This window comes from Dendrobium catenatum, unplaced genomic scaffold (assembly GCF_001605985.2).
Source record: "Dendrobium catenatum unplaced genomic scaffold, ASM160598v2 original_scaffold_211366, whole genome shotgun sequence".
NCBI classification, from domain to species: Eukaryota; Viridiplantae; Streptophyta; class Magnoliopsida; order Asparagales; family Orchidaceae; genus Dendrobium; species Dendrobium catenatum.
The window spans coordinates 244354-258156 of NW_021529777.1; the positions used below are offsets into that span (position 1 = coordinate 244354).

General features: G+C 39.4%; 1 protein-coding gene across 1 annotated transcript in view; it reads left to right on the forward strand.

Moving 5' to 3' along the window:
* Positions 1 to 8482: 8482 nt before the first annotated feature.
* The window catches only part of LOC110092606, an 87422-nt gene continuing 82101 nt past the window's right edge, over positions 8483 to 13803 (forward strand). Inside the window, exons 1-3 of the mRNA XM_028692487.1 lie at positions 8483 to 8497; positions 9754 to 10160; positions 10578 to 10893. Coding sequence (XP_028548320.1) covers positions 8483 to 8497; positions 9754 to 10160; positions 10578 to 10893 — 738 coding nt within the window. The remainder of the gene's footprint in view (positions 8498 to 9753; positions 10161 to 10577; positions 10894 to 13803) is intronic.

Here is a 13803-nt window from a genome sequence, read left to right on the forward strand (position 1 = left end):
TAGGACTTTGAGTTTCAACCTTTTTAATAATATTGGGAACACTATAGGAAATTCAGTCATTACCGGCAGTTTATCTGTAAATACCGGTGGTTCTGAAAAAAATGGTGAATTTTCGGTGGTTGTCACACCGCCGGAAAAAACAGCGTTGGAAACCGTTGCCGGTGGCATTTTCAGGCGTTTTATTTCCCATAAGGCTTTCCGGCGGCATACACTGCCGGTTATCGCCGGTGTGGTACTGGCGGCTTCCCGGCCTTCCAACCGCCGGTACAAATATCGTCGTTTGACTGCCGGGAAACGTACCAGCGGCTAACCGGCGGTTATAGCTGACGGCATTGCCGACGGTTGTAGCCGCCGGTGTGTCGCCGAAGGCCAAACCGCTGGATAAACCGCCAATAGTACCGGCGGCTAGACAACTGCCGGTCGAAATCGTCGGTAATGACTGAATTTCCTGTAGTGGAATTCCAATAAATTATCAAAACTACTTTATAAAATCCAATATATTCAAAATCAAATTTCATTTGATTTGTATAAAACATTCTTGTCTATAAAATTATAAACACACATGCATTATGTTAGATACCGACCTTAACTCCTTCAGAGAAAATCTCACTATTAACTCCTTCAGAGAAAATCTCACTATTAAAATACCCTCAATTTCCAATTCATGTTATTTTAGGCTCAAATCCTAATAAAAAATTAATAAGTTTAAAAAAAAGGGTTAGAGAGGACTTGTAGATGATGAGCAAAAGTAGTATGCCGCTCGAAAAACTACTAAAACAGGGACGTGAGGATATTGACTTAGAGAGGGCTTTCTTGAAGTGCATTATACTAGTTTATGTATGGAAGTCTGGATTGTATTTCTTTTATATGGTGTACTCCTCAGTGATGATAAATGCAATATTATTTTCATTGATATGCTAAGGGGAGTGAAGACAGATGTGGCTTGTTATGAGCCTATAACCTTGAAGAAGTGTGCTCCAACTCCATACATTGTAATTGTATGTATTGAGAGAAAACAAGAAAGAATTGCAGTGGGGGAAGCAGAGGGGATTGTAGAGATAGAAAGTAAATCTATATTCAATTATTAATGAGTTACAGGATACATATTTATAGAATGGTTAATTTGGTGCGGAGCTCATTAAACCTGTTTATCGGTAAAGCTTTAGTCATAATATCTGCAATTTGATTTGCGGGAGAAATGTGCTCAATTGCAATGTTGCCGTCCCCGATGTGTTGTCGAGTGAAGTGGTAATCGATTTCTATGTGTTTGGTCCGGGCATGGAAAACCGGATTCTTTGCAATCGCAATGGCGGAGACATTGTCACAGTAAATGGTAGTCGGAGAGTGCTGGGGGATGCGAAGTTCATTGGCAAGCCTTCGGAGCCATATGACTTCGGAAACAGCAGCTTATAGGGAGCGGTATTCGGCCTATGTGGTAGACTTTGCTACCGTAATTTGCTTCTTTACCGTCCATGAGACCAATGTATTGCCGAGGAAGGAGCAAAATTTCGAGACGGACTTCCGGTCAGTGTTGTCGAAAGCCCAGTCGGCGTCCGTATAGGTAGTGAGCAAAAGTTTTCCCGGAGTGATTGGAAGTCCATAGGAGATAGTTCCTTTAATGTAACGAAGTAGCCGTTTGAGGTCTTGAAAGTCCCGGTCGGATTGATGATGCATGTGTTGGCATATGTGATTGGTAGCGAAGGCGATGTCCAGCCTTGTGATTAAGAGATATTACAGGGAGCCGGCGAACTTACGGTAGAGAGCTGGATTGCTGAATGGCGGCAACTCGGCGAGAGGAGTTTTAGAGTTCGGCGTGACTGGTGTGGGAGCCGGTTTGCAATCAGACATCCTGGCTTCTTGTAGAATTTTGGAGGCGTAATGCTTCTATGTGAGGAAGTATCGGGTGTGGTTGTGCTGGACTTGAATACCAAGGAAGAGAGAGATGTTGCCTAATTGTTTGAGAGCATACTGGGATCATAGCTGTTGCAGAAGACGTTGAATGGCCTCCGGATTGTTACCTGTGACAAGAATGTCATCGACGTATATTAGGATGTAAATATAAATTTTGTTATGTTGAAAAAGTAGTAAGGAGGGATTGGAGCGACTGAACCCAAATCCTTTGGTTTGAAGGAAGCCGGTGAGTTTCTGGAACCACTGTCGCGGTGCTTGCTTGAGGCCGTATAGTGATTTTTGTAGTTTGCATACGGCGTCCGGTTTGGTTGGGTCTTCGAATCCGAGTTGTTGACGCATATAGATGTCGTCATGAAGATCGCCGTGCAAGAAGGCGTTTGATACATCCAGTTGTAGTATGAGCCATTGCTATTGAAGGGCAAGCGTGAGGAGGATGCGGATGGTTGGCATCTTTGCAACGGGACTGAATGTCTCGGTGAAGTTTATGCCAAATTCTTGATCATAGCCGAGGGCGACGAGCCGGGATTTGTACCGATCGACTTGGCCGGATGGGAGTGTTTTGATTTTGTAAGTCCATTTGCATCCGAGAATATGTTTGTCAGGTGGTGGCGGAACGAGAGTCCAAGTGTGCTGTTGCTGCATGGCATTGTATTCTTCGCGCATAGCGTGTTGCCAGTGAGCGAACGGAGCGGCTTTCTTATAATTCGTCGGTATGTGACTGGTGGAAGTTTGGCTTAGGAGATTTAGTACTTGTTTGGGTCTTGTTATGCCGGATTTAAGGCGAGTTTGCATAGGATGAATCGGGTGAGTGGTGATCTGAGTGGGCGGAGACGAGTTTGTGGTTAAGTGAGCAGAATTTGGAGGAACGACTGTACAATGAGTGGGAGGATTATATTGAATGTCGGGAGCAGAGGTGTGAGTAGTGGGATTGATCTGAGGGATGAGAGGCGGACGGGTCGGGAATTGAGTATTGGCAGTGGTCGCATGAACGAGAAGGAGAGGTGGAGTAGAGGTGTTCGGGTGTGTGGTGGGAGGAGCAGACTGAGGCTGTGAGGATTTGAGGGGAAAGATAGACTCGTGAAAAATGATGTGGTGAGAGATGTAAAGTTTGCCAGACTGAAGATCAAAGCATTTGTAACCCTTGTGAAGAGTGGAATAGCCAATAAAAATGCAAGAGATCGAACAGGGTGAGAATTTGGTTGTTGTGTGTAAGGTTTGAGCCAGGGAAAACAGAGAGAACCGAAGATGCGAAGGTGAGAGTAGTTCGGATATTGGCCGTGGAGACATTGGTGAGGAGTGTGCAGGTTGATGGATTTGGATGGAAAGAGATTAATGAGGTAGTGTGCGGTCGACAGAGCTTCCGCCCAAAATTTTGGAGGAAGATTAGATTGATGGAGAAGAGTGCGGGTGAGCTCAAGAATGTGGCGGTGTTTTCGTTCGGAGACGCCATTTTGTTCGGGAGTGTGTGGACAGCTTAACTGTTGAGTGATGCCCGAGTCTTGAAGGTATGCTTTGAACGCATGACCGGTGAATTCGCCTCCTACGTCGGATCGTAGGATTTTCGGTGTGGTGTGAAATTGAGTTTTATAAAGCGCACAAAATGATTTAAATTTTATCAGAGCTTCACTTTTGGAGTGCATAAGGTAGAGCCATGAGTACCGAGTGAAATCATCGATAAAAATTATATAATAACACTAACCGTCTAAAGAATTGAACGGAGCAGGACCCCAGACATCTATATGAATGAGATCGAAAGGGGAAGATGTAAACGAAGAGATTTTATAAATTTTTTTGCTTATAGCTTTTAGCCATGTTACAGGAGATACAAGTAACAGAATAAGGTAATTTGTTTAGCTCAGAAATACTTAAATTAAATGCTCCTTTGCAAAACTCACAAAAAAGATATTTAAATTTATATTTGCATAAGATCTTTAAAGCTTTTAATATTAAAAAATTCATTTCAAAATACAAACTCTAACGACTATCTTTCTTACAAATTATAGTCGAGAGTTTTAACCAAAAAAATTAAATCATTCACATAAAGAGTACTGCATGTTGATAAGTTTTGTAATGAAATAATAGTAAAATTAGCTTAAATAATGTGCAAACTACAAAACCATGAACTCATCTTCTTTAAGCAAGTGGTTAGAGTTGGCAGGGTTTAATACAACTAACAACAATTCATTTAATATCGCGACCTTAACTCCTTCAGAGAAAATCTTACTATTAAAATACCCTCAATTTCCAATTCATGTTATTTTAGGCTCAAATCCTAATAAAAAATTAATAAGTTAAAAAAAAAAAAAGGTTAGAGAGGACTTGTAGATGATGAGCAAAAGTAGTATGCCGCTCGAAAAACTACTAAAACAGGGACGTGAGAATATTGACTTAGAGGGGGCTTTCTTGAAGTGCATTATACTAGTTAATGTATGGAAGGTTGGATTGTATTTCTTTTATATGGTGTACTCCTCAGTGATGATAAATGCAATATTATTTTCATTGATATGCTAAGGGGAGTGAAGAGAGATGTGGCTTGTTATGAGCCTATAACCTTGAAGAAGAGTGCTCCAACACCATACATTGTATGCTTGCTTGAGGCTGTATAGTGATTTTTGTAGTTTGCATAAGGCGTCCGGTTTGGTTGGGTCTTCGAATCCGGGTGGTTGACGCATATAGATGTCGTCATGAAGATCGCCGTGCAAGAAGGCATTTGATACATCGAGTTGTAGTATGGGCCATTGCTGTTGAAGGGCAAGCGTGAGGAGGATGCGGATGGTTGGCATCTTTGCAACGGGACGATATGTCTCGGTGAAGTTTATGCCAAATTCTTGATCGTAGCAGAGGGCGACGAGCCGGACTTTGTATCGATCGACTTGGCCGGATGGGAGTGTTTTGATTTTGTAAGTACATTTGCATCCGAGAATATGTTTGTCAGGTGGTGGCGGAACGAGAGTCCAAGTGTGTTGTTGCTGCAAGGCATTGTATTCTTCGCGCATAGCGTGTTGCCAGTGAGCGAACGGAGCGGCTTGCTTATAATTCGTCGATGTGTAACTGGTGGAAGTTTGGCTTAGGAGATTTAGTACTTGTTTGGGTCTTGTTATGCCAGATTTAAGGCGAGTTTGCATAGGATGAATCGGGTGAGTGGTGATCTGAGTGGGCAGAGACAAGTGTGTGGTTGTGTGAGAAGGATTTGGAGGAACGACGGTACGATGAGTGGGAGGATTAGATTATATGTCGGGAGAAGAGGTGTGAGTAGTAGGATTGATCTGAGAGATGAGAGGCGGACGGGTCGGGAATTGAGTATTGGCAGTGGTCGCAGGAACGAGAAGGAGAGGTGGAGTAGAGGTGTTCGGCTGTGTGGTGGGAGGAGCAGACTGAGGCTGTGAGGATTTGAGGGGAAAGATAGACTCGTGAAAAACGATGTGGTGAGAGATGTAAAGTTTGCCGGATTGATGATCAAAGCATTTATAACCCTTGTGAAGAGTGGAATAGCCAATAAAAATGCAAGAGATCGAACGGGGTGAGAATTTGGTTGTTGTGTAAGGTTTGAGCCAGGGAAAGCAGAGAGAACCGAAGATGCGAAGGTGAGAGTAGTTCGGATATTGGCCGTGGACAACGGCGGAGAGAGGAGGGGGCCTGCGGGGGTGCGGTCGACAGAGCTTCCGCCCAAAATTTTGGAGGAAGATTAGATTCATGGAGAAGAGCGCGGGTGAGCTCAAGAATGTGGCGGTGTTTTCGTTCGGAGACGCCATTTTTTTTCGGGAGTGTGCGGACAGCTTAACTGTTGAGTGATGCCCGAGTCTTGAAGGTATGCTTTGAATGCATGACCAGTGAATTCGCCGCCTACGTCGGATCGTAGGATTTTTGGTGTGGTGTGAAATTGAGTTTTAAAAAGCGCAAAATGATTTGAGCTTCACTTTTGGAGTGTATAAGGTAGAGCCATGAGTACCGAGTGAAATCATCGATAAAAATTATATAATAACGCAAACCGTCTAAAGAATTGAACGGATCAAGACCCCAGACATCTGTATGAATGAGATCGAAAGGGGAACATGTAAACGAAGAGATTTTATTAAGTTTTTTTGCTTATGGCTTTTATCCATGTTACAGGAGATACAAGTAACAGAATGAGGTAATTTGTTTAGCTCAGGAATACTTTTTTGCAAGAACTGGTAGAAGACTGTTGTTCGGGTGTCCGAGATGGGCGTGCCACATGGTGATGTTCGTAGTGGTAGCAGTGTATGTCGTCGGAGGGGGATCGGGATTCATGGAAATTTAATAAAGACCGTTACGGAGATGTCCACGGAGAAGAAGACGACGGTCCTGAATATCCTTAATATCAAAGCCATTAGCATCAAAAGTGATAGAAATAACATTGTCTGTGGTGAGTTTAGAAACGGATAGCAAATTGTGTGTTAAGGACGGAATGTGAAGCAGGTTAGTAAGGTAAAGCTTACGAGATGTTTATGGTAGAGGAAGAAGACCCTGTCATGCGTGATGAATGGGAACGGTAGACCCATTGGCTACAGAGATGGAGTCATTCCCATGGTAGGTCGAAGGTGATTGGAGGTAGGAGATATCGGGCGTGAGATGAGAGGTCGCTCCGGAATCAAGAACCCAATCTTGAGAGTTGTCGGACGACGGTTGAGCTAGAAGAGCTCTCGGTCGGCGAGTGACGGTGGGAGCGAACTTGAAGTTATAGCAGTGCCAACAATTGAGAGCAATGTGGCCGATCTTTCCACAGATTTGGCACGTCAGTTTGGTGGAGGTAGTAGAGATGGGCTGAACCAACTGAGGCGGTGGGTTGTTGTAAGCCGGAGAGGAGTTCTTGTTCTTGAAGAAGCGATGCTGCGTGCGATCTCGTGCAGAATTTTGAGACGAGACATATACTGCAGTGTTGGAGACGTTGTTAGAGAGGTCGTGCGACTGTTCTTGCTGAATATTGATCGCTTTGCTGCAGAGTAAGGAGTAAAATTTGTCAAGATCAAGAGATAGCGGATAGGTGCGAATTGCCGTTTTAAAGGAGCTGTAGGTGTTCGACAGCCCTTGAAGAATGTAGTGGATGATGTTGTCTGGTTCAATTTTTGAGCCGGTGGCAGCAATGTTGTCCATGATGGATTTAATTTGCGTTAGGTACTGAGGAATTGTGAAATCCTTGAGCCGAACATTATGAAGTTCGTTCTTTAACTGGATGACACGAGAACGACAAGTGGGTTGAAGATGTCGTTCAAGAATCGCCCAAGCTTCGTGGGAGTTGTTGAACAAGAGAATGTAAGGCAAGATCTGTTGGGAAATGGTGGAGAAAAGGGCTGAGAGGAGATTACTGTTCTCAAGATGCCAGCGAGCGTATTCTTCCGAGTGGACGTCGGTCGGAGGAGTAGTGGTTCCGGTGAGATGTCCAGCGTACCCGTTGGCAGTGAATTGTTGCAGAATTTGTGTACACCATATGGCGTAGTTATCCGGCGTGAGGTGGTGAGGAGCTAGATTCTTGATGTTGTTGAGAAGAAATTTCAGTGCCGGAGGGATGCCGATGTGTTGGACGACAGTGTTGGTGGTGTTGGTGGAGGAGGAGGAGGAGGTAAGAGGAAGAGGGTTGGTCAGTTCTTGTTCTACCATGGCTCTGATACCATGAAAGAAAACAAGAAAGAATTGTAGTGGGAGAAGCAGAGAGTATTGTAAAGATAGAAAGTAAATATATATTCAATTATTAATGAGTTACAGGATACATATTTATAGAAACAAAATGGTAAAAGTGTAAATACAATTAGTGAGATAATGACAGGTGCTAATATGTATAGCATTAATAAAATACCAGGCTTAGGGCTATATTAGAGACAAGGAGAAGATGCATTGAATTCCCACGGGAAACAATACAAATGATGTGAATTGGAATAATAACATGGCACTAATAAGAAATGATTTGTTATATATGATGATGAATAAGGATGCGTGTCCTGTGTGTTTTTATTATACTTTGTTATGCATTTATCTATAATTTAAATAATAAGACATTGTAGATATTCTTTGCATGCAATTATCCATCATACACTTGTGTTTGGAGATGCTATCAAGATTTTTATGAGTTCATTGTACATGCACTTTCCTACCCTACACCTATTGTAATGGTGGAGAAGGAATTGGACATCTATTTTAAGGAGAGAGCAGGGCTTGCAACAAAAAATTTTCATGAAGGAGAGAGTAGAGTTAAATTAATTTTTTGGCATTATATAGGAGTTGAGTGGGAAGTCAAGCTTGAGACCAAACAATTAAAGTTGAAGCGTAAATTAGAGCTTTAACAACTCTTATCCATAGGCTTGTAATGGAGAAGAGAAAAGGAGGAAGGAGTAGAGTGATGCGAGCAGGGAGGATAGCGAGCCAATGCTTATTACTAACCTAGCAATTACAACTCTAAGCAATATAAAGCATCAAGTGGAGGGGAAGGAGTAGGAGAAGGGGCTATAAGTTAATGAGGAAGAGGAGATAGTGGATTTAAGGGATATAATCTCATCTCTTTATGTAGGCCAAGGAAGTAGGGGATGAAACCTCATCTTTTAGTGTGGCGCCTCTAGATATGGAGACTAATAAGGTAGTGCATGTAACCCCATCTATAGAGATTATACATAGGAGTGATATACAATTAGCACGGAACCAGCAAATATATAGAAACATTTAATTAGGGATTTCATAAATTTGTTTTGGTAGAGGCAAAAGCTTATAAATCCTTGTGATATTAATCCATTCCACCCCATCGATCAAGCAACTATCTACCTTCAAGTCTTGGATATTAGGAGAATTTGACAACTTTGAGAAGTAGGGATTATGAGCGGATACCGAAGATGGAGTATGATTTCAACTAGGGGTTTAAATATAGTTTTGGATCCATCGATTCAATTGGTTGAACTGAGAATCGATTTGTTAACTAATCCGATAAATTTCTCAAAAACAATTTTGTAACAAACTAGCATGAATAGCATTGACCGACGACTCAACCAGTTAACTGGCAAACTAGTGTTAGTTTTAAAAATCGATCAATTTTTTATTAAATCATTTATATATTTAAATAAATTAATTTAATAAATTTAATATAAATATTTAACTTAATAAATTAATTAAAATTTAATCTATTTAATTTATATAAATGATCTAATGTTATTTTAGAGATTTAATTTTCAATATAAGTTTTGTATATAATTTATAGATGCAAATTATATCTAAATATATATATATCATAAATTAGCAATTTTAAATACTAAATCTATAACATATATGTGAACTAAATTTATGTTAAATAATGAATTGAATTTAAAGATTGAATATGTTTAAATTAAAATTTTATAGAATATATTATTTGTGCTTGAAATTTATTTATATATTAGTCATAAATTTATATTATTGAATAATTATTTGCAGCATATTAACTCAATGTTTCAGAATAACAATCACAGCATATAATAAGGCAAAGAGGAAGTGATCCTTCAAGTTTCTCGAAAATGTTGCTATGCATGCAATTAGAGAGGATGAAAGTTCCTCAAGTCATGACATGCTGCAAAATGAACTTGAACCAAGTTCATTGGATGTGATATCACAATATCTACAAAGGTCATGAAGTTGTATTAGAGTGACTGCTTTTGCACCTCAAATCCAACCTTCTAGGGAATTATAAATTCACACTATAAGTGCTTCTCTAGGTTACTTGAGCAGATAAAATTATTCAATAACATATAAGAATTACTCTTCTTTAGATTTCCTTGATGTGGATAAGGTCTATTACATATGAAATTCTCAAAACTATCGTATGATAAGTCATTTGATAATTTAATTAAAAAGTGATCATAATTGAAGTTGAATGATGCTGTTCATAATGATGTTACTCATGATTGTCAAAATGAGAAATATAGTCCTTGGATCCATGTCAAGTTTAAAAACAGACCAAATAAGAACTGGAACCAGTTGGGTAGTTGGAAGAAGGAAGCTCTAACCAAGCATTCTGATACTCATATTGACACTAATGTTGATAGGAATATCAATAGTGTCCAAGCCGTGAACAATAATCAAGCAGATAATGTACCGATTGTGGAAAGTGCTTATAAAGGCAACCATCAGGTTATTGATTGTGATAATGCAATACCTGATGTATGTATGCCCAATAGATTTGAAGTTTTAGCTGATGAAATCAACAAACTGAATGATGTTATTTTAGATGCTGCCCCTGAAGTGGCAAATGATTTTAACATTTATGTTACTGACTTGTCTAACAATGCATAATATATCCTTTCTGATTCTCTTGTAGACACAAATGGCAATGCATGCTCTATTTTAGATCCTGATTCTGCTGAAGGATCTAATATTATTTTTTTTTATGTTAATTCTGAAGAAACTGATCACGCCGTCTCAGAAGTCAATGCTACTATTTCAAACATCAATGTTGAAGGAACTGATATTATTGGAATAAAAAAACCAAGGAAATGTGGGAATATCAATTCAAGGAAATACTGATAAAGAGTTATTGAATTCTGCCAAACAAAAACCCAAATTACAGCTGAAATTTTTGGGTCCTATTGAACCCGTCTCCAGGAAAAGAAAAGTTGAAGGCAAGGGGAAAAAGAAAGGCGGGGACTCTTCCCCTTTATGTAATTAAAGTCATCCTTTATTTTTTGGAATTGTAGAGGGGCAAAAAAGAAGGAAGCCTCTCTTTACCCAAGGGAAGTTGTGAAAGACAATGCAACTTTTTTTATTGGGTTAGTTGAAGCCAAATTGGTAGATATTGGTAAAAGAGATGTTAACAGGATTATTGGTAATGACTGGGATTTTTTCCATCAACCAGCTGTAGGCACTTCCGGAGGAATTTTGGTACTTTGGAAGAGAAATATTGTTTCCTTTACTATGGTGGAACACTCTTCTCAATTAGTATTTGGGGTTCTTGATACTACTAGTAAGGGATGTTGGCATGTGGCTATGGTGTATGGCCATAAGGAATATCAGGTTAGGAGAGATCTTTGGGAAAGTCTTGGTAAAAATGTACTGGGTGGGATTCCTACTATTGTGGGAGGTGACTTCAATTGCCTTCTTTCTAAGGAAGACAAGAGAGGTGGTAAAAGGTTTTGTATGACTAAGGGGCCGAAGGAGATGAAAATTTTTATGGCTAATCATGATCTTCATGACTTAGGTTTTATTGGTCATAGGTTCACTTGGTGTAACAAGAAGCAAGAAACTGCAAGGATTTGGGAAAGACTGGACAGATGCTTACTGAATTTTGCGGCTCTATAATAGTTCCTTCAGCTTCAATTAGACATCTAGCAAGGCTGGCATCTGATCATTGCCCCATTTCTTTTAAACTCGATTAAGTGCATCGATTTCACTCTAAAATCTACATATTTGAAGACAAATGGAAGTCCTATCCAGCAACTTGGAAGATTGTTACTAAAGCTTGGGAGAAACATGATTTTGGTGGTGCAGCAGATGTTCTAAACATAAAGATTAAGAGAACTACGAAGTCTCTTTATTTTTGGAATAAAATAAGTGCAAAAATCTGAATTTGGTTAAGGAGGAACTAAAGGATGAGATCCTTAAATTACAATTGGAAGAAGAATTGGATGGAGGCCTAAGTCCTGATAAATTGACTTTCCTTCGTGCTAAAGTTAATAATCTAAATGTTACTTTGTTCAGATTATCTACTTGATGGAATCAAAGAGCGAAGGCTACTTGGACTGAAGAGGGGGACACAAACTCAAAATTTTTCCATGACTACGCCTCGGCTAGAAGGAATGTGAAGTTGATTAGGCAAATCAAAGATAGAAACAATATGGTTGTGGAGGACATGGAGCATATTGAATTTATCTTTTGAAGTTTTTTGAAAACAAATGGAAATCCAGGACGTGTGTGAGATTGAATTGGCCTTCGGTTAGCCTGGACCAGATGGTGGATGATAATGAATGCCAAGTTCACTGAAAATGAGTTCACTTATGTGGTTTTTCAGCAAGGTTCAAATAGATCTCCCGGCTTAGATGGGTGTATTTCCTCCTTTTTCAAATTTTATTGGAAAATTATCTAAGATTGTGAATAGATTGAAGAGTTGTATTTCTAAAATCATCTCCGAAGAACAAGTTACTTTTATTCCGGGTAGATCCATGTCAGATCATTGCTTATTAGCCCATGAAATCTTTAATAAATTCAGAATTTCCAAAAACAGAAAAGGACTTATGGTCGTCAAACTTGATATGGCTCAAGCTTTTGATAGTATGAGTTGGGAGACCTTGGATCTCGTTTTAAAATGGTTTGGGTTTCCAACTAAGATTTCTTACCTTATCATGGAATGTGTGATTAATGTGCGATTTTCTATCCTTTTAAATGGTAAGAGTACTAGATGGATTGAAGTCAAGAGTGGATTTTGGCTAGGTTGTCCTATGTCACCTTATCTTTTTATCATGTGCTCCCAGCTTTTATCAAATGCTATTAATCAAAAAGGACAACAGTTGGGTATCCAAACTTCTCCAAGGGCTCCTAAAATTACTCATCTATTGTATGCAGATGATGTTCTATTGTTTGCGATATCATCTTCTCGTATGCTCTATACTATGTTGCACTTAGTCAGGGAGTATTATGGATGGACATGACAAAGTATTAACAATGCAAAATCTCAGGTTCTCTTTGGAAAATCTGTGAGACCAACTATGAGGAGGAAAATTGGTAAGAATTTTGGCTTTAAAGTAGTAAGTGAGCTGCATTATTTGGGAATAAAAATTGTCTTAAGGATAGTGGTAAATAATGACTTTCAATCCATCATTGACCATGCTTTGGAGAGACTTAATCTTAGGGTGCTAGATTTCTATCTTTAGCTGGTAGAATGGTTCTTATTAAGTCATCTTTACTATCTTTGCCTACTTTTATATCAACTCACTATGAATTTGATAGACTTTGTAGAGATTTCATTTGGCACAATGACCATCGTAGAAGTGGCCTCCATTATGTTGCATGGGAAGATTTATGTAAACCCAGAATTCTGGGTGGTATGGGCTTATTATCTGCTGTTAAAAAAAATGGTCCTCTAAGAGCTAGATTGTCCCGGAGGTTCTTTAAAAATCCTTCTTCTTTGCTGCATAAATATATTGTTGCTAGATATGGTACAAATATTTGGAGTGGAGGGTTCAAAAGTGGTAATTCGGCTGCTTGGTCTATTCTTTTGGATGGGGCTTCTTACTTAAAACGAATTATTAAATGGAAAAAGTATCAATGTCATGAATGGTATTTTGTTATTGGACAAGTGCTTCAACAAATAGCCTATGCTTGCTGACTGTATTGGCTTAGAAGGAATGATGTTACAGCATTTTCTTCTTCGGGATGGCCAAAGGAACTTGACTGAATTGAATCAATTTTTCAACCAAAATCTTGTAAATCTTATTTTGCAGCATTGTGTTATCCACGATGGGCATAATGATCAAATGGAACCTCTTTTCCAACTATCGGGTAAATCGATTTCAGCCTTGGCTTACGCTGAAGCTATCAAATACAATAAAAAGGATGAAGATTTTGGTTTTTTCAATTGGTTAAGGAGGCTAAAACTCAAACCAAAAGTTGAATTATTTTGGTTGAGGAAGAGAAGGTATGCCTTACCTACCAATGAATTTTTAAAATATAGAAGACTTTGGCATAGTGATCTTTGTGCTAGAGGTTGCCAAGAAGTTGAAGATTGTTCGCATATTGTGTCCATTGCAAATATCTTATTGGCATCATTCACAAATTAAGAAATTGGGGATTTAATATCCCTATTTTCCAGTCCTTGGCTGACTGTTTATCCCAGCTTAGAGAACTTTCCAAAGATTGTTTGAATACTGTAAAGATCTACTGTACAGTAGTTTTTTTCTCTTGGAAATGTCGGAATGACAATAAACATGG